At 43.2% G+C, this 24,522-nt stretch overlaps 1 protein-coding gene across 1 annotated transcript in view; it reads left to right on the top strand.

The window, feature by feature from the left end:
• Window positions 1-8,225: 8,225 nt before the first annotated feature.
• The window catches only part of LOC149285776 (voltage-dependent T-type calcium channel subunit alpha-1H-like), a 180,470-nt gene continuing 164,173 nt past the window's right edge, over window positions 8,226-24,522 (top strand). Inside the window, exon 1 of the mRNA XM_089494843.1 lies at window positions 8,226-8,524. Within this exon, the coding sequence (XP_089350969.1) occupies window positions 8,226-8,524 (299 nt within the window). The remainder of the gene's footprint in view (window positions 8,525-24,522) is intronic.

The following is a 24,522-nucleotide window of genomic DNA, read 5'->3' as shown; positions in this document are numbered from 1 at the left end:
GGGCATCAGGGGGGAGGAAAAAGGGGGAATACGGGGTTTGGTGCCCACAGACATACTTGCCAAACTAAACAGGGAGACACGGGAGGTATGAGATGGTACAGCCTTAATAACATAGGTGAATTGTTCAAAGAGATTCTATAGAAGCATAGAATCTGCCGGCAGATCGGCCCCTATCCGGCCCCCCTGTCTAGTTTCTCCTGTTGTAAAGACTCAAACCTTAATCAGTCGTTGGTCTCGTCTTAGATTCAGGAGCCGTATGCCTATCCCATGCATGTTTAATACCCTCACTGTATTACCCTCTACCACTTCTACTGGGAAGCTGCTCCCTTTATCTACTACCCTCTCAGTAAAGTAAAATATCCTATTTACCTGTATTGACCTAAATCCCAGAATATTTATCAAACATTTTTTTTCTGTTTCCTACACTATGTGGCGCTATACATATATACAAAAACATAGAGTTCTAAAATATTCTATATTTTTCTCTTTTGAACACGGTTTTAATGCAATTAGCATTGGCTTACAATGTCTCAGTCACAAATCTTACTCTCAAACGGTTAATTGCATATTTAAAAAAAAAGACAAAACAGTTAAATTGCAGGTACAAAATTTCAATGGAAAATGCTTCTAAAATTACTATAATGAAACAAAAAATACCCCTAGTAGATCACAGAATGTTTTGTAAAATTAAAGGCTTTTTTTTTTTAAATGTTAAATTGTATACCAAAATATTATAAAAAATCTCTAATAGGTTACAGAATGTTTAATAAATTTAATGGCATATTTTATTTTTTTTTAAAAACAAGTTAAATTGCAGATACAACATTTTACTCAAAAATATGCTAAAAAATACTATAATTAAGCAAAAAAAAAAACCAGGATTTTTAATAAATTTAATAGCAAAAAAAGTTAAATTGCAGGCACAACGTTTTATTTAAAAATTATACAAAAAAAATTATTACAAAAATCCCTATTAGGTTATAAAATATTAGATAAATTTAAATATATTTTTAAAAAGGCACAACATTTTATTCTAAATTTATACTAAAATATACAATAATTAAAAAAAAAATCATTAGTAGGTTCCGGAATTCCGGCAGTGAGTTATAGGCCTTCAGTGGGGGTTTTACTCATCACCGCTTCGATTGATTTCCGTCTCCTTGAGAATGGGATTCTCCGAGAAAGTATCCAATCTGCTCGGCACACGTCTCAGGCGATGAAGATAATTAGAATTGTCCGGTCCTTAAATACTTCGTCCATACGGCGGCTGATTACCCGAATTAAATGTGAAATTCTTAACTAAACAAGAGGCAGACGCAGAACAACAGAAATGGCAGACATTTGTAATAATTAGCAATTTGCACAAATACTAGCGTTTAAAGCCCAAATTTACCCATAAAGCTCTTCTTTCAACAGAAGCCAAATTACGATGACGAGCTGATTCCTGTGCAAATCGACCACATTTTTTAAGGCCGACAGGTTCCTGGGCAACGAAAAGGCTGATTCTGGGAGTCGACTCCTTCCTATTCTCCCCCCACTCAGATATAAGACCCCCAGTTGTTAGGGTGGATATCCCTGCTTGAATGCAGGTGACTGAATTCAGTGTATCTTTAAATAATAATAATTTCCATGAGGGCCAGCACTAGAGCTATTTGGGTAACAGATTTCATGAGACGCTGCGTAGAATCTTCAGGATGGGCTATTAAAGGGTTAATATTTCAAGAGTCTCAGGGGCCGCTCGTTTAGAAAGTTCCCATGGGGGGGGTTTAGATGCATGCGGAGGCGGGGATATTTGCCCATGGAGGTAGGATTATCTGGGCATGGAGGTGGAGCTAGCCATGCATTGGTCCTTTAATGGGTTGGGAGTAGGAGGAGAGGTGGGTGGGGAGTAGGAGATAAGGTGGGTGGGGAGTTGCCAAACCCCACCCCTCCTGCCTAGAGAAAGAAAAAAAGAGACCCGGAGGCTTTAGGTGAAACTTGGAGACTCCGGGTCCAACCTGGAGAATTCCCGCGGAAATCACTGATTATCTTTTTTATGGACAAAATTGAATAAAATAAACCGACCAGCGGGGATTGGTATAACATAAATAACTCTCCCGAATACATTTTGAAATATCAATTAAAATTGTTTTTTGGGGGAAAAAATGCTTATCAAAATCATGAGAACATCTGATACATATAGATTTATTTCACTTTTTTTTAAATAAAGTTGTTGATAAGATTTGAATAATTCATATTATTGTCACGATAATAAATCCCAAATAAATGTATATATTTAAATTTTTTATGTATATTTATTTATTTTGTTATTTAAATAGAACGAGAAGATCATTTAAAGAGAAATGAACCAATAAAGACATTTTTATCACTTTGATCCGTCTCAGTTATCACCCAGGGGTAACGTTCCGTCTCGTCCGCGTAATATCTGTATCCATTATAAGAATGTGTAGTTCGCGCAGGGCTCGGCGGTCTGGTATACACACACATATATAATATGTATATATCTGTGCATTCATTCACCGACTTGGTATCAGGTTACAGCCTCTTTTGTATACATTGTGAATGAGGAGCGACCTCCAGCTAAAATGAGCCGTGTTTATCTTTAATATTCTGGATCGAGGCCAAAATATGTGCCGGAGTCTCGGAAGAAACGGAATTCTCTCTCCTGGAAGGATTTTTTCGCATGGATACGCCTCACGTGGCCACATCCGATGGGTACGGGGCACCAACCTATACTGTAGAGCAGTACACAGAATTGGTCTCGTCTTTGATTCAGGAGCCACATGCCTATCCCATGCATGTATAAATCCCTCCACTCTATTAACCTCTGCCACCTCTGCTGGGAGGCTGTTCCGCTTATCAACCACTTTTTCCGTAAAGTAAAACTTCCTTACATTCCATACTTTTAGTATAGCGATATGGCATTATATATATATATATATATATATATATAATAAAATAAGCGTACTTGTTGTACGGAGGATCAGCTTTCAAGGTGACTCGCGAGGCTTGTGTTTCGGCCAAACGTGTCCATTTTTCATAACACCGAAGACCAAATTGATGGGTAAATTATGAATGGAACAGGAAATTAAAACATCATCTAACCAATAAGAAATAAGAGGGGAACCCACGCCATCTCCCATTGGCTGCCTCCAGTAGAACATCTACAAGCCGAACCTCCGGGCGAGTTTGTGAGACATAGAATTTGCCAGCAGCTCGGCCCCATTTGGCCCTTCTAGTTCACGGTTTTTCCCATGCATGTTTAAATCCCCTCGCTGTGTTAGCCACTACCATTTCTGCTGGGAGGCTGTTCTACTTATCCACCGCCCTGTCATTAAAGTAAAGCTTCCATCTAAGTGATGAACGATATCCTTAATCTCAAAGACGGACCGGATGGGTTCTGCGTGCGACGGGAAGTGCGTTTATTTGCATATCGGAGTTCTGAATTAGAACACTAATCAGCCAATGGGAGTTAAGCAGAGAATTTTCCCTTCTCATTGATTTAACGCAACGGAGCCAGCCAGCTTAATCCGCCTCCCAGCACACACTCCAGCTCCTTTAATCTTTTCTCCCAGATGTTTACATGAATGCGGCCCAATTTGTATACGGCAATATATATATATATATATATATACGGTATATAGCAGGCCGGAACGAGCCCGTAGAGCTGCCCGTGGCCCCCAATGATTCACATCAGCTTTGTGAAGGCAATAAAGCCCCCTGCTTGCCCTGCCGGTCCAGCGGTGCCGGGGTTAATGTTAGGAGCGGGTATAAGGCTGCCTCTGTTACGTCTCGCGCTGTTCTGCCTGCGAGCCGTTAATGAGTTCTGCAGATGCCGGGCGAAGGATTAACTCAAACCTCGGCCTCTCGTCTGCACTCGCCCCAGACACCAGGCCCAAAAAACTCAATTTCACTCAAATAAGTATTTTTGCCGTGCGCCTTTTTTCTGTTTGATTTGGCCGTTGCACACTTTTAGTAATAAAACCATCCCATACGTGTTTAAATTCCTTCACCGTATCAGCCTCTACCACTTCTGCTGGGAGGCTGTTCCACTTATCTAGTACCCTCTCAGTAAAGCGTTAGATTCGAGTCTCTTGTTGTAATTTCTCTCCTTTTACTTTGTAAAATCCCTTGAGGTATTTAAATGTTTCTCTCTCTTTATCTCTCTTTTTTCTCTCTCCTTTCTCTATTTATCTCTCTGTTTTTCCTCTCTCACTTTCTATCTTTTTTTCTCTTTATCTCTCTCTCTTTGTATCTCTTTTTTTCTCTCTATCTCTTCTTTCTCTATCTCTCTCTCTCTCTTTTTATCTCTGTCTTTTTTTCTCTCTATCGCTTCTTTCTCTCTCTCTCTCTCTCTCTTTTTATCTCTCTGTTTTTTTCTCTCTATCTCTTATTTCTCTCTCTCTCTCTCTCTCTCTCCCTCTCTTTCCCCTCTCCTGTATTTTATGTATAGATCTGTAACATATAGGATTTGGGATAAAGGATTAGTCCGCTCCCCGGCAGATCCACCTTTCCTACTATCGCTGAAATAAATTCATTGCACAATTCGTTAACTCTTGAATGCCAGGGGCTGTGTTGGGTTTGATGCCCCTGTTGGGTAAAAGGGACGGCTGCCGCTGAATATATCGGAAGAGGTGTCTTTTGATGAAGCCGTCGTGGGGTCGCAGCATTTAGTAACAAGTCCCTGAAGAGGCATTTAACGAGACAGAGAACAGGGGGGGGGGGTATTTTTTTTAAGGGTACTTTAAACGTCCCCAGGTGATTCTGCTTCAATCTGATTGGTGGAGAAATAGCCGGGCAGCGATGTTTCTTCCAACACGCCCAATCGTGGCTCAGGAATCCGCCGGTCTGCCCTGAGAACAAAAGGATTCTAGAATCCGGATACAGCAGCCTTCGCTGAAACTGCAAATCCTGAAATGTGGCACCATGTGGTTGTCTGTACCCTCCATTCCGCGACCCAGATGCCTGTAAATACTACCTAATTCAATCAGATCTAAGAGGGTGCCCTATATAATGAGAATATCTCTGCCATCGACAATCCCCACATGCCCGGTTCCTTAAGAGGGTAGTCACGGGACCACATGTGTGCACCTGAGCCCTGGCAGGTGGGAGGGAAAGGTGCGGCCCCCTGCGCATCCGGGGGCCGGTGCCAGCCGTCAGAGATCGGTAGCCTCTGGCACCCCGGATGCCGTGGACTAGTTCTGCCATCGTGCCAAACGCGTGCCTGCGCTCATTACTGATCAGAGAAAGCTAGCAGAAGCCCGGTTGCTAGGGATGTGCGTTCTTTGTCTCCTCGCTCCAAAGGCTGACTGTGCATGATGGGACTTGCAGTCAATTAAGTGCTTGCGCGTCTCCTGTGGAAAGGCAGCCCGCTCCAAAAGCTGCCTGTACATGATGAGAGTTGTAGTCCACAGCAGCTGGTAGTGCCAGGGGTTAACTATCTCAAGCTCCAAAGACAAAAAAAAAAACCCATTGAGAATGCTGGCTGTGAATGATGAGACCTGAAGTCCTCAACTGGGTTGCCAGATGCTAGCAGGACCTGTGGCCAAGGGGTGGCTTTCTTTTTTTTACCCCATGCCAGGGCCAAGGAGTGGCACCCCAGACCATAAACCTGCTCTCCACACCTCCAGCATCCTTTCAGCTCCCAGCTCTCCTCCCTCCCTCCCTCCTCCTCTCCTCCTTCCTCCTTCCTCCTACCCCCTCTCCTGGCTTCTCTCCTCCCTCCCTCCCTCTCTCTCATTCCTAGTTTTGCTCTCCCCCTCCCTGCTGGTACATCAGAAGTTTGCTGCTCGCACTGTTAGGACTCAGCTGAGCAGAGGAGTGGAGGCTTCTTCCCTTTAAACAGACTCAACTCAGAGAGACCCCCATCTTACCCCCAGAGGAGGAGGACAAAGAATTGAAGTGGGGGGGGGATCATCCTGGCACCAGCTGCTCCTCCTCACCTGGATAAGAGGAGAGCCTTTGAGACCCCAAATTAAGAGGGAGGCAGATGATGGAGGCATCAGGCTAGGATTGTGCATCAGAGCCAGCCCACAAAACCACACCTGATACCCCTGGAGCCACTGGATTTATAAGCTCTGGATCTTTTGGGAAATTATTTCACCCCATCACCACTCCTTTCATTGTTACTCTCTGGGGTTCATGCAAACTGGGGGGTGAGCTATGCTTTTGGGAAGCCAGGAATCCGTTAAATCGAGGTAAGGGGCATCTGGGCACATCTGTGGGGGGGGGGGGCATTAAAGGGATAGCATCCCATGTATACAGTGAGTGGGGTTAGGGCATTAGGGCAGGAGTGACATGTGGGGGGGGGGGTTGGTGTGACCTCACAAGTGGAAAAGGCTTGGTGTGTGTGTGGGGGGGAGTAAGGGTCACCCAATATATTTTGGTCATTTTGGTAATTGTTACTACCAAGAATGCCTAAAAATGTTGCCAAAAAGATCAAAGCCGAGCCACATTTTCCTGTTTTGTTTTTTTTTTGTAAAAAATCTAAATAAAAAACAGCTGCCAAATGGAGATGAAAGAATGAAACAATATTTTCTTACCTCTGTGGCACGCAAAGAGTTAAACTTTTTTTTCTTATTTGGAATATAACCTAACCCAGCACCAGGGGCTTTAGTGGGGTGTATTAAACATGCCCCCCCTCCAGAAAAAAAAAAAACACCTTAAAAAAATAATATTATTTTAAAATATTAATTATTTTATTTATTAACAGTATAATATATATATATATGTGTTTTTTTCTTCCTTAAGATTTTCTCTCTCCACCCAGCAGGGACTTGGAAGGGGTAAGGGGTTCTATAAGGGATTCCACTCAACTTATTTTAACCGCTCACAAATGGTATTCTTTGCGAGAAACATAAGGAAACAATTTCCTTCTCTCTGAGCTTTCAGGATTTTTTTTCTTTTTTTTTTTTCTTACTTTTCTCCAAAAAAAAAAAAAAAAGATTCCGCTTCAACACTCGGGCAAAAAGAATCTTTTTTTTTTTTTTACCCTTAAAGAAAGTGTCAGGGGTGAGAGCAAAAAAACCCAAAAAGGTGCCTAATGTATATATACTGTATGTAAACTGTATATATTGTGTGCATAGTCTATGTAAATCCTGTTCTTCTACACAAAATATCTCAGCTATAGGGTCATTATATAACTGCACCATGCATGGGGGGGCAGGAGAGGGTAACATACTCATTACTTATTATCTAATTAGCCCCGTGGGGGCGGCTAATACCATTCTTTATATATTTTTGTGGATATTAAGAATATATTTGTAATTATAATTTCTTTTTTAATTTTTTTTTTTTACGAAAAATCTAATATTATTACCCCGCGGACGTTTTAATGGACACCGAGGATATCGTATTATCCATCACGGATCGCTGGCTACTTTTTTGGGGGGTTAACCCTTTAGCTGCCTTAGAGATGAACTGCTAAGTGGTCCATCATCCAAGCCCCCCCTTCCCCTCCCCCACGCCACCTTAAATCTGCCCCTGTGGAACCGTGGAGCCCCCCACAAAACGCCAACGATCGAATATTAGGGAGTGCCGGCTGGTAGACAAAAGAATCGGCTTTACTTTTTCCCCGGCGAGGGAGCGCAGCCTGCTAATTTATGTTTTTCTTTTCTCGTTAGGCCGGCTTAGCGTTAACGTTGCTCGTTAATTATGTGCTTGTAATTTACTGTGGGGAGGAATAATGGAAAGCTACATACATGTAAAAGTGTGAATGTGTCATTCCGTGTTGTAAGGCAGGAGCGAAACGATCATGCTTATCTTTGGAATCACCCACCATGGCACCCTTTGCTCACCTTGCCCGTCTTAACTTATATTTTTTTCCTGATTTCGATGCTTTGGTGAGTCTTCCGTTCCGAGTCTTTCCTCCTTTCTTCGCTCTTCTATTCTCATTATCCTTTTCTTTTACTTCCTTTGCCCCCCTTTTCGGTTCTTCTTTTAGCTATTCTACTTCTCCGATCTGTCTAGGACCATTCCCCAGCATTCTCTGTCTAAATATTTATTTATTTCATTATTGCCTCATCTCCTCCTAGGATCTCCCTCTCCGCGAGTCTTCTTTATTTCTTAAAAGCCCCAGCTCTCCGTGTTCCACCTGCTTTTCAGGTCGTCTTATCCTTACGCTGTCCCTACTTTGGGACACCTTGTAGGGTGCTCCTCCTGCACCCCATAATCACACCATCTTCTCTTTTTTTTGTTGTTCACCTTCTCAGGTGCCGTGTGCTATCATGACTGATGGCGAGAGAAGAGAGACCTTCCAGCCGCTGGATGGAGATGACATCCGGGTCCCCATACCACCCATGCCACAGGCTGGGGATCCCGGTGAGGAGGAAGATGGTGGAAGCGCAGAAAAATCAGCTGTGGGAAGTTTGGGCTCTGGAGGTTCTTCTGGCAGAGGTCGAGGCCAAGGGCTGGGCTCAGAAGAAGGAGAACAGGTCCCCTATCCAGCACTGGCTCCCACCGTGTTCTTCTGTCTCAAGCAGACCACTCGTCCTCGTAGCTGGTGTCTCAAACTGGTTTGTAACCCATATCCTTTCCATTATTGGTGGATACCAAGACGTCACTTCCAAGGTCCTCTCTCCTCTCATGCAGGGAAGAGGACCTGGAGAGGTTGGATGATGTTCTCTTGAGTTGCTTGAAGTTGGTCTTCCTTGAACAAGTTCTTTGGGTTTTTTGTGGATATTATGTGTTGTAGTTGAGTGGACGTGGGACCGTCTTTGAGTTGTGGCCTTGGCGCCTGTTGTGTTATCGCTTAGAGTTGTGTAGACAATCTTTTCGACGCAGATCATTGAGCCCAAAAGATGCCGGATCCGTTGAGGTGGCTGCTGGTTTTGTCCCAAGTATTTTGTGCACATTTGAGGTTTGGTTGCTGGAAAAAATGTATAGTTCTGATCCTTTTTAAAACTAAATTGTCCACCAAGGATACAAACTATTGAGAAGAAAAATAATATTTTTAACCTAAATTGTGATAATTGTTACATTTTCTTTTGCCTTGTATAATGTTTCTGTTTTTTTGGCTTATGGCCCTGGCTGAAGTTCCCATGATGTGTATCGGTTACCTTACGGTGTAGGCATAGTTTCTTGGTGTGCGTCATCCGGTACGATTTAACCCTCCAAGCGCCAGGGGCTTGTACCACGCATTCTCTTCCAATGGAATATTTAACACCCTGGCATTGAAAAGGTTAATGGGGTAAACCAGAACTCCCCTTTAACCTGGGGACACATAAATTATGCATGCTGTTTGCCTGTATTAGCACCATTTTTCACTCACGCAAACAATTTTCAGACGCTTTAGTCCTTTTAAAGAAAATAGCTCATCCCTGTAGCGTAGAAAGGAAAATGGCTTCCCCCCCCCCGCCTGTTTCTACGCGTTAACCCCTTAGATGCCAGACAGAATAAAGAATAACGATTTGATTGTCCATCGAGTCCGCAAAAGGTTAAAAAAAAAAAAAGCATGCAAAATTATGAGCAAGTCTGCCTTTCATAGACGTGTTTTGATGTTTTTTCCAGAAATATTCAGATTTTTGTCTTTGTTTTTACAAAATAAATAATATTTTTTATAGGAGAACACATGTATCCGTGCACGTTGCCGGATCAAATAGGTCGTACAGTTGTTTTTTTGCCAAAAAAAAGTACCCCCCCCCTCTGCAAAAAGTAGCAAAATACTTTTTATCTCATTACATTTATTTATTGTTTCCTTTCTCACGTGTTTAACTCATTCACTGCCTGGGTGTTCCATCTACGTTTTGTTGGCATTTAAACATTCTTGGGTTAATTGCTGGTTACATAAGGAAAATTCTGACTTGCTGGCGTTGTACACACGTTTGTTTTTTTTTCTTTTTCTTTTATTAAATATGGATGCAGAAAGATGGCGCTTTTGAAAAAAATGATACAAAAAATCATTTGGAATGTGTGATCTTATTTAACCCCTTACACTCTGTTATTTCATGGACCGCTGTGTACGAATTCTGAGTTATTTTATGAGGGTTTTTTTTTTCCTAATTATTATTGTATTACGATTAGATTGTTTGCTAATATTATTCCTCAAACTTTTGTTGTATCCATGGTGCCATCATAGAAAATAAAGCACTTGCAATCAGTTACTAATAATAACTATTATCCTGGTTACTGTTTAAAATAACTAAATAATAATAATAGTAATAATATATATATATATATTAGAGATTTAAAGCGTTAGCACGGATAATAATTCCTAAAATCGTAACGAGGTCATAAAAGAGCGAATCTACCTTTCTCTTGTTACGGTGATGGCTGATTTAGGGGGGTTGGGGAAAAGGTCCTTATAATTATATTCCTAATTATGCCACTTTTTCATCTTGACAAAAAGCAGGATCCGCGCAGTACCAGCTACAGGATATTATCATATATTATGGCTAGATTTCCTCCCCATGTATGGCCTTGGGAGGGCAGAAGGCCCTGTGCTAACCAAGCTGCCTTGAAGGGGTTAACAGAAGTGGCACTACAGCTAAAGTGAGCGATGTTCAGTAGTAAGGTTGGCTTAGAATAATGGGAATTGCAGTCCTCAGCAGCAGAGGTTTCTGGGTTGCCACATTATAGACTACAGATCCTATGGTGCTCATCAAGCACACAATTAGGATAAGAGATATGGAGGCAGTGGCAGTGCAGGCTTAGATTCATGAGAGTTGTGGTCTGCACCTGCAGGAGTCATTTCTTAAGTGATCTCACACGGTGATAAAGGAGACTAATGGATCTTTGGGTTTGCAGAGTTTGGCTATAAGCAGAGCTGAGTTGGATGGGAGTTGTAGTCCGGATTAGCTGGAGTGCCGGGGGTTGTCGGTTTTAGCCGCGGACTGGGTTGAGGCGGCGCGTTTAGTGGATGGAGCACACGGGGATTGTATATAACTGGTGTCTGGTGGATAGTTTGTTATACACACGGATAGATCGTCTGCTTGTCTGTTTTCATGAAACCCAGGAAGCGCTGCCTGTGATTGATAGGCTCTTCTGAGTCAGGCATCGCATGCAAAGATCCCACTGTCTTTCTGGAGCACGTGAGATCCTGTTTCCCCATCCTGTTCTCGCTACGTGTGAACCCAAGGTGTGAATCTCAGCCCGAGCCATGCCGGGAAGCGGGGGGGGGGGGGGCAGATTCTCACTAAGTCCAATTGTAGGTGGCAGTGACGTGGCACACAGATAGCTGCGTACGTGCCACACGCTTCCCGATACTCAGCCATGCAATTGTTTCATTCTTCCCACAGCTAATTTATAAATATACTGCCAATAGCTTGTGATTCTCAGAGATTTTCCTTACGTTGTGAGAGGGTAGTAGATAAGGGGAACAACCACCCAGCAGAAGTGGTAGAGGGTAATACAGTGAGGGTCTAAGACCAGACCAACGACTGAATAACGTTTGAGTCTTTACAGCGGGGCCTGTCGACCCATGGAGATCACTGATGTTTGCCCATTTTGTTACATTATGATAAATGAAAATGTAGGGTGTGTTATACTGGGGGCTTTTTTTTTAATGAATATGTTTGCTAAGCAGGGGGACACAATTTATTGTTGCACCGGCTTATGCAGATCAGTGCATTTTTGTTTCTGCTCAGGAAGTAGTGGCTGTGCAGCATGAAACCTCTTCCCCCGGGTAGCCAGAAAATAAAAGTGTCTATTTTCAGTAAGAACTCCTTAAAAAAAAAAAGACAATTCATAAAAGGCAAAGAAAAGCATTCTTCCTCCCCGCCTTCCGATGCCACACATTGTGTTTGACAGAATGAAAAGGGATTTGGTGTCACCTGCTAGTGACTGCGGCTGCATACTCAGCTGGCATTTGGTAGAGAAGAGGACTCGTAAAACGTAGCCTGTAGTTAGTCCCAAAAGCCACGGCGGGAACCGGCATCTCCTCTGTAAGAGAGGAAATATCCGATTTCAAAGTAGGAAGACAGAGGCAGCTGCGCGGACGAGACGGGCACGCGTTGGTCTGAGAGGGGGCCGCGCTTTGGACAACAAGATGCAGATAAAGAAAAAAACCTGTCTCTAAGGGGACTTTGTCCTGATGGTCATATTCAAAACAGTATATTTCTCTATATTAAATATTGACTTGTTGACTCACCTGTATTCAAGCAGGGATATCAGTTGGGAACTTTCTAAATGAGCTAACCCTTTAATGGCTTAGAGTGTGTGAGCCAAATGGCTCTAATACTGGTTTCATGGAGACCTTGACTTGTCGTTATTTAAAGATACACTTAATTCAGTCACCCGCATTCAAGCAGGGATATCAACCATAACATACTGGGAGAAAAAGCACCAATTGGGAGTTTTATATATGATCAGAGCGGGGGGGGGGGAGTTAGTTCCAGATGGTGTGACCCTGAGAATCTGCCCTTTCACCCTGAGATTGAGGCAATCTAACCAGCTACCCCATGACGGGCGGGACTGTCCCGTCTACCCAGGAGATCTCTCTGCCGAGGGGGACTCTTTTAGAAGTGGATCCGTTTGCCGTCTATCAAAGCGAGCCCAGCTTTAATCAGCATCTGGTTTGTGTTAATGCCGGAATACGGACGTCTTTATCTTTCACTCCACGAACAGTGCGGTGTGGTTTTTTTTTTATCGGGATTCCCTTTTAATTCAAACCTCCTTATCAGTGTGAGCGTGAATGAGCGTGCGACCGACAACTGTCACATGCGACCATCACGTGCGGCCATAACGTGCGGCCAGCCCGTGCGACCGACAACTGTCACATGCGACCATCACGTGCGGCCATAACGTGCGGCCATCACGTGCGACCATAACGTGCGGCCATCACGTGCGACCATAACGTGCGGCCATCACGTGCGACCATAACGTGCGGCCATCACGTGCGACCATAACGTGCGACCATCACGTGCGACCATAACGTGCGGCCATCACGTGCGCCCATAACGTGCGGCCATAACGTGCGGCCATCACGTGCGGCCATCACGTGCGATGTCTGCTGGTGGATCTTGGATCTTTTGATATTTTGTGCCAGAGGGCAACCTGCTGATTTGCACCACGCAGTTGACAAACATAGCCATGGCTGGCGTATTTATTTTAGGCCCTAACCTGGGCCTAACCCAGGGCAGCACCACTAGCACCCCTCCTGCGCCGCTCCTCTGGGTCCTCATGTCGCCACGGAGAATCTTCTGGGTTGATGAGACACGCCCCATTCCCCACCCACTGCCTTTCCTATTTTTCCTGGACCGCCCACCGATGTCAGTAGGCCCACCCACATCCTGAAAACAAAGGGCTCCGAGTAGCCGGAGCCAAGGATAACCACCAGCCACGCCCCTCCGCGCAGACGTCCTTACCGCTGGCCATCAGATATGATGTCATATCGTGGGGCGCCACACGAGCAGTGCTCCGATTAGCGATCTAGAGGGGCAACAGGGGAGGAAAAAGGGGTATCAGAGGAGGAAAAGGGGGCACAGGAATTTGCGATACAAAGAGGGACTGGCCAAAGTAAACAGAGACACTTGGGAGGCACGCAGCGGGTTATCATTCAGTGAGGAGATGCCGAGCCGCGCTTCCGTGTTGTCTCTCGCATACGCCGTGATCTGTCCCTCAGCTTTGAAACGCTCTGATTGTGCTCTCGCTGACAGTGGCCCCCGGGGCTGAGCGATTGGGGTGATTTATCGATGCAGATAAAAGCCCTTTAAACAACTTGCAACAGGCGTTTAAACTTTATATCGGGTGATGAATGTTTGTGTCTCAACAAACACAGCATCGGGACTATCGCTGGCCTCCGAGACTGATGGGCATCACTGACTTAACTGCGCGTCACATCGAAACATGACAAATGCAGATGGTGATCCTCAGTGTACCCCTGGTCTGGTTGGGGGGGGGTTTACACCTCAGGGCAGTTGATTGGAGATATTCAATTAAAAAAGTTTGTAAATATATATATATATAAATGTATATTATTATTTCTGCTGTAAGAAGGGCTGAGCCGACCCTGTATAATGCATAGTTCAGCTGGCATGGAGACCTTTAAGTCCTACTTCTAGAAAAAGATCACCCTTTATAAAGTCGGTTGAAACCATGACTCCCCTGCAAACAGTTTAGTGGATAAACCCCTGTATATCCACCTCTCATTTTCTATTTTTTTATATGAATATCACTCTCTTGCACTTTGTGGTGGGGATGGTAGATAAGTGGAACAGCCTCCCAGCAGAGGTGGTAGAGGGTAATACAGTGAGGGTATTAAACATGTATGGGATAGACATACGGCTCCTGAATCTAAGACGGGCCAACTAGAGGTGGGCCGAATGGGGCCGATCTGCCGGCAGATTCAATATGTCTGTTCTTATTGCTTCATTTATCTATATAGCGCCTGGCAACAGGAGTGAGGCTGGGAAAAGTGAGGCAAGGGTAGGGAAGAAGAGCGAAGTTAATAAGTTGGTTGATCGGCTTCCCTGAAGAAGTGGGTCAATGAGAGGATCGTATACGTCGGGGCTCGGACATTCTAGAGGAGAGGGGCAGCTGTGAGATGTCTTGTATACGAGCATAAGAGGTAGATATTAGAGCAGAGGACAACCGGAGAGCTGCAGCTTCACTGCTTAACACAGTATGACTGCCGAGAGATTTATTAAAGTGACCTAAAAAAGTAAGCGTTGCTGATTCATCCACATGGGGAGCTTTATCATAAAAAAAACTGCGTCAGAAACCTCGAATTTTATGAAAACTGGCGCCCGTGCGAATAAAAAATAAATAAATACGTACATTACTTATACGCGGAGCGGTTCCAAGCGCGCTCTACTGTTAGGATTCACCAGGAAAGAATATTATATCATATTAACTACGGTGAAACATTACTGTTACATTGTATCATCCTCATTTGTCTCCCCACTCGTAAACGGCGTAAAATTTTATGTAAATCTGGAAATATGAATTGTCCTTTATTGCTGATTTTAATATGCGGCCAATCGGCACCGAGGGGTAGAGGATTAACGCCTCCTTTTACTGCGGGGAGTATATTTAGCGTTATTTAGACAGACGGGACTCAAATATTTTCCAGCTGTAGCTAAGGTGTCTCTGTCGTAACAGACCTTGTAACGGAGGGGGGGGTGCTTTTTCCCCTTAAATGTCCTTTTTCCTCCCCGAATGCCCCCTCTTTTCTAGGAGGTCAGAATGTTTGCTGGGTATGAGGGGATCGCAGGGTTCTACAGCCCTAAAAGCCCCGATAATGTGTATAGAAACAGCAGGAAACGGCTTTATAAATTAAACGGGGTAAATAAAACCCAATTATTCTTCTTCTAAATGCCCCCTTTAGTTACACAAATACCCCGCAAAAAAAGCACAAAGTAGGGCATTTGCTGGATCGGAGGTCTTCGTATTCCTTTGGGGGGGTCCTCTAACATTTCGGTTAAGTTTTATAAGAAACAGTGGAAATTACCTTTCTTTGACCGCTCGTGCCGGCCCCTGATTATATATTTCTAGAGCGAGCGTGAAAATGAAACCATTGGCGTCGCCGCAGCGTTCCGTTCCGAAGCCTGTTATAATTCCCAAAATAGCTTTCGGCGAGCAGCGGGCTTTATTGTGAAGGGGCACGGCCCCCGTGGTCAGGAGTGTTTAACGTACCTGAGGTTATAGATTAACAATGAAAGAAAAAAAAAACAGGCAGGCGTTAAACGTCTGAAGGGCTATTTCACGAAAGTACGTGCCTCGCGGCCGCGGCGGGTGCGCACTCTCCGAAACTTCGCGCTTTACACCTGTGCGGAATCGTCCGTCGGTCTGGCAGCTGGGACTGTTACTTTTCTTGCTGACGGATATATATATATATATATATATGGAAAAATCGTTTTTCGGGAAACTTTTTCTTTTTTTTTCCACCCCCCCCTCGCAAAAAGATTCCCCGCGTTGCCAGCGACGGGGCGAAAAAACGAGATTTTGCTTTTTTAGATTCCCACAGAACTGTTCCAGCCCCTTTTACACTCTTTTTTTTCTTGGTTACGTGGATTCGGTTAACTGTATGCATTAACCCCTTTACTGCCAGGTCAGGGGAGGGGTAAGCGCTGCAAGAGTGCCAGTGTATGACATCATAACTGATTCCCTCCTGTGAGTTTATACTTCCTGCAGGGGGCAGCACTTTACACCTGTTGGTCAGACACATGTGATATATATAGGTGTCCCGGAAAAATGGCTGATACGTTCGCCATCGCGAGAGCGCGACTAGCAGGGGGCGCGCAGAGTTTAACCCTTTAACAATCGGTGGCGCTGCTGTGGAATGTTTAATCTAGCGGCTGCCTAATCCCTTTATTGATCCGCAGGTATAGAAGTCACCTACGCCATTGAGCAAAGATTTATATTTTAACACATGGATACAATGTATGTTTATATGGATACAATGAAGCATAGTTATTGCGGGCCCGACACATCCTTGCCCAGCGGTTTTCACGGGTGCCCGTGCCACGGTCCCCAAGGTCAGCCAACGCGCATGCTCGTCTGCCACTGAACGAGTTAATCCAGACCTTCCCGGCTGTCACTAGCGGGTGTTCTTGGCAGGACGGGACGTTAAGTGCAGCGTTTGTGTATGACGGCCATCAAACATATTAAACAATGCCGTTGCCAGGATCCTTATTAAGAAAGTGATTGAGTGGCCCGGTTTCCTGCCAAGGGCTATAACTTTATTCACAAACCTACTTCTGGGGGCACGTAGCTAATTAAAAGTCTTAGTTACCACCCAGTGGGGTATATTGGTAATGTAAAAGAGCTTATATCGTTTTTAGTCTATATGACATCATACTCGTGTATTCCCTGTCCGGGGTCTTGTTCTGAGACCCCGTCGGCTCAGAGCCCGGGGAATCGGATCTTATGCTTTTCCTGTAATTCTCCAGATTTGATTGAATCTGGAACACCGGATGATCCAGACGGCGATGGTTTCATATTTAAATGTATTCAGACTTCATTTCTGATTAGGTCTAGCTAAATCAGATAACAAGAGCTGGCGATGTATCTCCAATCTGCTAGCCATTTCTAATTATCATTATTATTATTATTATGATTATTATTATTATTATTGGGCAAAGCTATTCAAATTTATCGCTACGTTAAACAAGAAAAAACTAGTCCCAGTACTTGGGAGAGTTTTTGAACTTTCTAAAACAAAATTGAAGCTAGATTTTCTGGGTTTGTATTTATACGGACACTCTATTCCGGGGTTTGTAACGATTGCTTTAACGAGAGAGAAAGTTAATGCCAATTAGTAGCTCAGCCGGTGGAAAATCCCTCCGATTTCCCTGCAATAACGTTGCAGCTTAATGAAAAAACTCCCCTTGCTGTTATTTGGGTCCCTTCGGACGGCCCAGCTGTGGATCTTACACAATAAGGTGTTGTGTTTCTAAACCCATCGGGAACGCACCTTGATTGTTTGCAAGAAGCTGCATTCTTCTTACACAAGGTAAAAATACACTTCCAAACGAACATTCTAAACAAAAATGATTCCTAATGAACATTCTAAACCAAAACATTCTAAATACAAATACTTTTCCAAATGAACATTCTAAACCAAAACACTCTAAATAAAAATACATTTCCAAAATGAACATTCTAAACCAAAACACTCTAAATAAAAATACATTTCCAAAATGAACATTCTTAACCAAAACACTCTAAATAAATACATTTACAAACATTCTAAGCAAAACATTCTAAATACAAATACTTTTCCAAATGAACATTCTAAACCAAAACACTCTAAATAAAAATTAATTTCCAAAATGAACATTCTAAACCAAATCACTCTAAAAATAATACATTTAAAAATATTCTAAGCAAAACATTCTAAATACAAATACTTTTCCAAATGAACACTCTAAACCAAAACACTCTAAATAAAAATTAATTTCCAAAATGAACATTCTAAACCAAAACACTCTAAATAAAATACATTTACAAACATTCTAAGCAAAACATTCTAAATAAAAATACTTTTCCAAATGAACACTCTAAACCAAAACACTCTAAATAAAAATTCATTTCCAAAATGAACATTCTAAACCAAAACACTCTAAATAAAATACATTTACAAACATTCTAAGCAAAACATTCTAAATAAAAATACTTTTCCAAATGAACACTCTAAACCAAAACACTCAATATAAAAACATATTTTCAAATATTATAAGCAAATAATTCTAAACAAAAATGTTTCCAAATGAACATTCTAAACCAGAACATTCTAACTAAAAAAGCATTTTCAAACATTCTATCAAAACATTCTAAACAAAACATGCTTACATTGCATTTGCTAGACAAAATACAACTAGGGGGTCCGACAAGAATATTTTCCCACAGTGGGTTTTTCCACAATTCAATCTTTCCATGTTCAGTATTAAAACCACATCACAGTTTAAAAAGGTGCGGTTGCTGCACAGATTTTTAATACAAAACTTAAAAAAAAATTGCGTGTTCTTGCCACTGATTGGCTGCTTGGCTGTCAGATGACACTGACATCAGATACTTGCTTAAGTTTTTATTGGCAGATTTACTGTCCCTTTTAAAGGTGCCGTCACCCGCCACGCAAATAAACCTTAGCAGAAAGGTAATATTTACTTTAATATTTTCGAAGCTTTTTTTTTTTTAGCTTGTATGGCAACAACCTATCAGTGCTTGTCAGATGACAATTACGCGTTCCCGCACAAATCATGAACTTTAAAATATTTGGGCATTCAGAAGTGCTGGGAATGATGTTCTAAAAAGCATTAAATTGAAGAGTGTAGGTGGAACGGCAGCTTTAAATACATTTATCACACCACGCTACCAGAAACCAAGAAAAAAAATGCCTTTTTTTATATACAGACTTCCTATTTGTGTCCCTATGAAACTTTTACCTTGAGAACTATATTTTTCCCCCAAACAGAATGTAATGTTTAAATTGTGACCCGCGCAGTTCACTTCCACCTCCAGCTGGAGTATGTATGTTTTAACATTAAATAATAAAAAAAAATCCCATTTGCTGCTATTAATACATTTCCCCCATAATCCCGGCTAAGCTCTGTTTTGATGAATGATGAGCGTATATTTTCTCTTGACTTTTTGCCCTTTCCTGTTCAAATCCAAGAAATCACATTTTTTCGCCCTCATTTCAATTAATTATACGACTGTAAAAAACACCGTGTATGCATGATTGACTTTTTTTTTTTTAATGTAAAATACCAAACCTTGTTTGTTTGTTTTTTATTCATTTTATTTCATATTTTCCGTTAATATTTTTAGCCTCTCTTGCATGCAAATTGACCTATTTCAACAAATTTTTTTTGGTGATATTTCTGAAAACTACCAGTAATTTTATACATGTTCTGATAAGGATGTAGCAGCTGCTGTGCCTATGGGCATCTTCCAACCCCTTTTTAAATTCATACCAGCCGACAGTCCTGGATTTTCCGTTACAGTTTCCCATATAAGGCAGCACGTAGTATGACATCATGCTGCCACCCAGATAAAATCTCCAAGTGATGTCACATGCTCTTTGCTGTTTCCTGCAAAGGGGGAAAAAGAAGTCGGGAGTCAGAATTGACCCTTTTATGGATTCGGGTGCAAAGCGCTAAAAGCAGTGCAGTTGCCATAACAACAACATGGAAAGCTCCAGCTTATAACGCCTAATATAATGTGCAAATATGGCCTAATTTCTTTAGGATATTGGCCCATTTTCTGCTTTTTTTTACTGTACCATGAGCAGAATAATCCCTTTTTAGTAAGATTTAGACGGATATTATGTTTATAGGCAATATCCAATCAGACTCTCCGGCGTGTTGTTAAATAAACCGCAAGAAAAAAAAAGAATGAGATATTAAATCATAATAAATAATAAATCTGCCACATTATCTCGTCTTCCTGGCTAAATACGTCAGTCCCAGCGTGACCTGATTCTGCGTCGTTCATTACGATAATTCAAGGGCATAATCAGGGAGAGGCAACTTCTGCCCTTCCAGCTGCCGGCACCGTGGCATTGAGCCAGCTTCTAAACTCCCATGACGCTTAGCCAGCCATCCAACTCCCATCATAGGCGTTTTGGCGTCCATAATGGCTATGCGGGCTTCCGCCGCTTAGTTTCAGGACTAGGTCTCATGTTCAGCTAGCCTCCTCTCTACAGTCCACTCCGGCTTTTTTTTATGAGGATAATAGGAGTTGCAGTTCTGCATCATCAGGCCCCCCCCTCCTTGAATTTTCGAAGCGGCGGAAGGAGTTAACGGCTCTGGATAATAATCCTAAATTTCTAATTACAGAAGTGCTTGTTACTTTGTGTCTGGCGGGAGAGGTTCAGCTCGGGCTTAGTGCTGGGGGAAGCCGATTGGAAGCGCGATCTAGTTTCCTGTTCGTTTCGCTTTGGTGGAAGTTGCAGCGTGTTTTTTTTCTTGTGGGTGATGTTTTGGGGTTTTTCGTACCGGTAACTCTCAGTACCCCCCCTCATGATGTGACAATCAAGCAAAAAAGCCCTTGGTCTTCTCTTATATTCAGTAGCCATATGCCTATCCCATGTATGTTTAAGTCCCCTCACTGTATTACCCTCTACCACTTCCGCTGGGAGGCTGTTCCACTCATCTACCACCCTCTCAGTAAAGTAAAACAGAGTGGGACCTGTTAGGCTATAGTAGAAATGGTTAAAATGGCAAGAATGAAACATATTTATTTCCTCTTTAGCAGAAGGCGTTTTGAAATAAATATTCAGATGTTTGATTATTTGGTGTTAGAAGTGGGATAACTGATTTTTTTTTTCCCTCGAAGGCACGAGAACAATATTTATTTATTTTTGGATTTCCTGCGATGTTAATAAAAATTTCTCTAAAATGTGTTTTTTGGGGGGTTCGGTAACGGAATGACATCACGGGCTTTTGAAGTGGCGTGCAGGGGTTGCCTCGCTCTTTTAATATGTATGAGCGCGTTTAATGAGTATTTTTATTAAAAGTGAATGCCTCTCCTCGCCGGATGGCGAGAAACGCTGGATATTGAGTTGTGAGTATTGACTCGTTACTAGGGAAACCTCTTAATGAATCTCTGGAGTTTCCCGGTACCTTGTCGGAGAATTGGAAAACCTAGCAGGAGCGAGCAAATACAAGTTCTTCTGCAATGGGGTTACCATGGCAACCAGCCGCTAATACCCCAACCGTCTCTCCCACGTACGATAAAATGAAGCTTCTCGTTATATATATATTTTTTTTATTGCGAAGGGATTTCTTTATCATATTTGTTTTATTTATTCCTCCCCCCCCCTCTTTTTCTTTTATTGCCTTTTCAGAACCGCAATAAAAGAAAGTGGGTCGGGGTTAAGGTGTGATTAACTCTTATGAGCCCGGAGCTGGGGGGGGGTTAAAAATAATACCTATATCATCAGATTTTATATTATAAGTATGGATAAGGGTTCTGTTTTTAAACAACCCCCCCCCCCCCGGGTTTAATAGTTTATCCCTTTTCAAATGGACTGAAAGGGTTAACTCTCAAAGGAATAGCCATAACTTGGAATTTACAGAATGAAGTCACCTGTATTCAAGCAGGGATTCCAGCTGTGATATAACAGAGAGAAAAGGTGAAACAGCCTCCCAGCAGAAGAGGTAGAGGGTAGACTAGATGGGCCGAATGGGGCCGATCTGCCGGCAGGCTCTATGTTTCTAAATACCGACAGGTTTGGATGTTTCTTGCAACTTTTATAATTATTTGCAAAAATAAGAACAATGTATCTGGTTTTTTTTTTTATCAAAAATTCTTTCGATTTGTTAACTTGTGATTTTATTCCAATTTTTCCCAAATCCACAGATTTTAGAGGAATTTTCCCCAAATATTCCCGCCGAGGCACCGTATTTTCTTTTGCTTGGCCCCAAAACGTTGGGGCTCACAATGCGTGGTCTTTAATTGGTTTACGAATCCGAACGATTGATTTGGTTATTTTGCACGTGGGTTATGTTGGGCACGGCGGTGATGAAGCCCATCCCCCACGCGGATCGCACAAAAGCACTTAGAGACGCATTTCCATATCTCAGCAGGTCTGAAAAAAACTGCATTTCAGAAGAATGGCGCTGAGTACAGTGGAGCAGCGGGGGATTCTGGGTAATGGCATACATTTGTTTCCGTCGCTCCTCGCTAAGCGCTGCCCCTTTAAATATATTTGTGTTCCGCTTATCGGGGTCTGACGGCGGCCGCTTGATTTTTTTGGCGTTTTCAGTAGTTTGAAAATGATGTCATAGTAACGGGGGGCCGCTGAACAACTTAGGAGGTGGGGTCTAGCTGGAGAAGACTCCACCGGGATAACTGGGAACGCTCTAGGTTTCCCTCGGGGTCTCCTGGTGAAGTTCTGCTTCTCCGGGTCACGGGAGCAACGTTTAGGCCGTAAACGGGAACCCCTTGATGTCAGCTGGCCCGCCCACCGATGTAGGCGGGACTTCCTGTCTGCATCCTGCAAGGGGAGGGGGCTCCAGGTAGCCATAAAGTCCCCGAGTATGGTTTAGGCACGCCTAGAACCACAGAGCCCCGCCCCTGGCTACGGTACTCGACCTGAAGAGGGAGTTCCTAGGTATGCCAATTGGGCATTCGTAGAACCAGGGCCGGACTTAGGAAGAAAAGAGGCCAGTGTCCGCTAAATGACGTACGTGCCACTTCTAGCTGGACACGCTCATATCCAGCCAGCTGCCGCACGCTGGAGGTCTCCGCAGATGCCAATCGGCCACCGGACCACCAGGCATTTCCCCGGTTTGCCAGACGGCCAGTCCGAGCATCCTTAGAGTTCTACGGAACGAGAATCTGCGTTCTCTACTGACGTTACTTTTAATATTTTGCTCCTGGGGTGATGACCCCCCCAGTCCTAAGTGCATTTTTTGAGAATTTGGCTTTAATAATTGAAGCTTAAATTGAGCCCATTTCTCGTGGGCGTTGATGGACGTCCAGCCATAAGTGCATTTTGTAAAAACTTGGCCTAAATAATTTTCACTTTTTCCCCAAACTCTACAATTTTATGCACTAAATAAAGACACAGAACGGTGTTTATAGAATAAGCCCTATATATATATATATATGTATTAAGCCTATCGTAATCCCTGTCCTCAGGATCTGCATGATTATTCCTCCCCAATAAATTCCGGATTAATTTATTCCATGTGGTTGGTTCTAATAGGCTTTTGTAAGGGAAGTCGAAGAAGAGAGATAATATCAAAAACAGAATATTATTATACAAATGCCCATTCCCCCCCACCCCACCCCGGGTTTTAGATTGCAAGCTCTCATAAACCAACCATTCTTGCCAGGAGCTGCCATAAGGCCAAAGTTTAAGATCTTGGGCCCCTAGGCTCCTGTTGTATCTGTTTGTGTAATGTGTGTTTTTTGTTAATCCCCCATATTTAAATTAAACAGCGGGATATGTGAGCGCTTATTAAATAAAGAATCATAATAAATAATATAATTATATAAAATATATAATAATAATAATTATAATAATAATAATAATTATTATTATTCTGCTTTAAGAAAAAAAACACAAATTATAAAAGGTAAACTGCGCCATTTTTTTTTAGATTAGGTAGAAACATAGAACCGGCCGGCAGATCGGCCCCATCCGGCCCCCGTCTAGTCGCCCGTTTCTCCCGCTGTAAAGACTCAAACCTTAATCAGTCGTTGGTCTCGTCTTAGATTCAGGAGCTGTATGCCTATCCCATGCATGTTTAACTCCCTCACTGTATTACCCTCTACCACTTCTGCTGGGTGGCTGATCCACTTATCTAACGCCCTCTCGGTAAAGTAAAGATTATTGAAGTTAAAATTAATCAAAAATTGAAAACAAATAGAGAAATGGCGCTGTATTTCCATGTCTCCCGTAAGGCGCGTCGCTCCTGCCGGCGATGAAATAGTTGCGTTGGACGATAGCGGAACCTTCAGCTCGGAATGGAAAGCTCTTGTCGAAATGAATCATTCTGCGGGTCTGGGACGCGGAGGAAATTCTCCTAAATCCAGGAAATCCCAGTGTTTTACTGCACACGTCTTTATGGTGTGGAATTAATTCGCCCCGCCAGATCTTTAGCAGGATACATGTGGCCGCTGCGGTCCCATAATTCTTCGTGAAGGCGCACATTGTCCACCAACCAACTCGTAAGAGGTCGCGGTGGGGGGGTTCTCTTTCGGTCTCCTGGTAGATCTCGCGATGCGGGAAGAGTGCAACCAAAACCTGGGCACTGCTCCTCCGGTTCTCCGGGTCAAGACCTGAATCCTCTGGGTCGCGGGAGCGGGGACCGCCTACCAACATCAGCGGGACCACCCGCCGTCGTCAGCGTGCAGTCCTGGCCACGTCCCACAAGGGAAGGCTCCGGGTACCCGGAGCCGAGAAGTTCCCAGGTATGGTGCAACCGTGTGCCGAGTCCACCATAACGAGCTTGCCTTTCCCCTCTCCTTCTGAAGATGGATCTAGAAGGTTCCGTCACGGTGGAGAAGGAATAAGGACCACGCCGTACCTGTGAAATATCTAAATGGGTCCATGCTGAGATGCCCGAAATATTAACCCTTAAATACCCTATTACAAAGATCCTGTTTTAGTGATTCACTAATGGTGGCAAC

The sequence above is a fragment of the Sceloporus occidentalis genome, unplaced genomic scaffold (assembly GCF_023333645.1).
Source record: "Sceloporus occidentalis isolate IW3139 unplaced genomic scaffold, rSceOcc1.0.p SCAF_76, whole genome shotgun sequence".
NCBI lineage: Eukaryota > Metazoa > Chordata > Lepidosauria > Squamata > Phrynosomatidae > Sceloporus > Sceloporus occidentalis.
The sequence above is the reverse complement of the archived record's forward strand: the minus strand, read 5'-3'. Positions and strand labels throughout refer to the sequence as shown.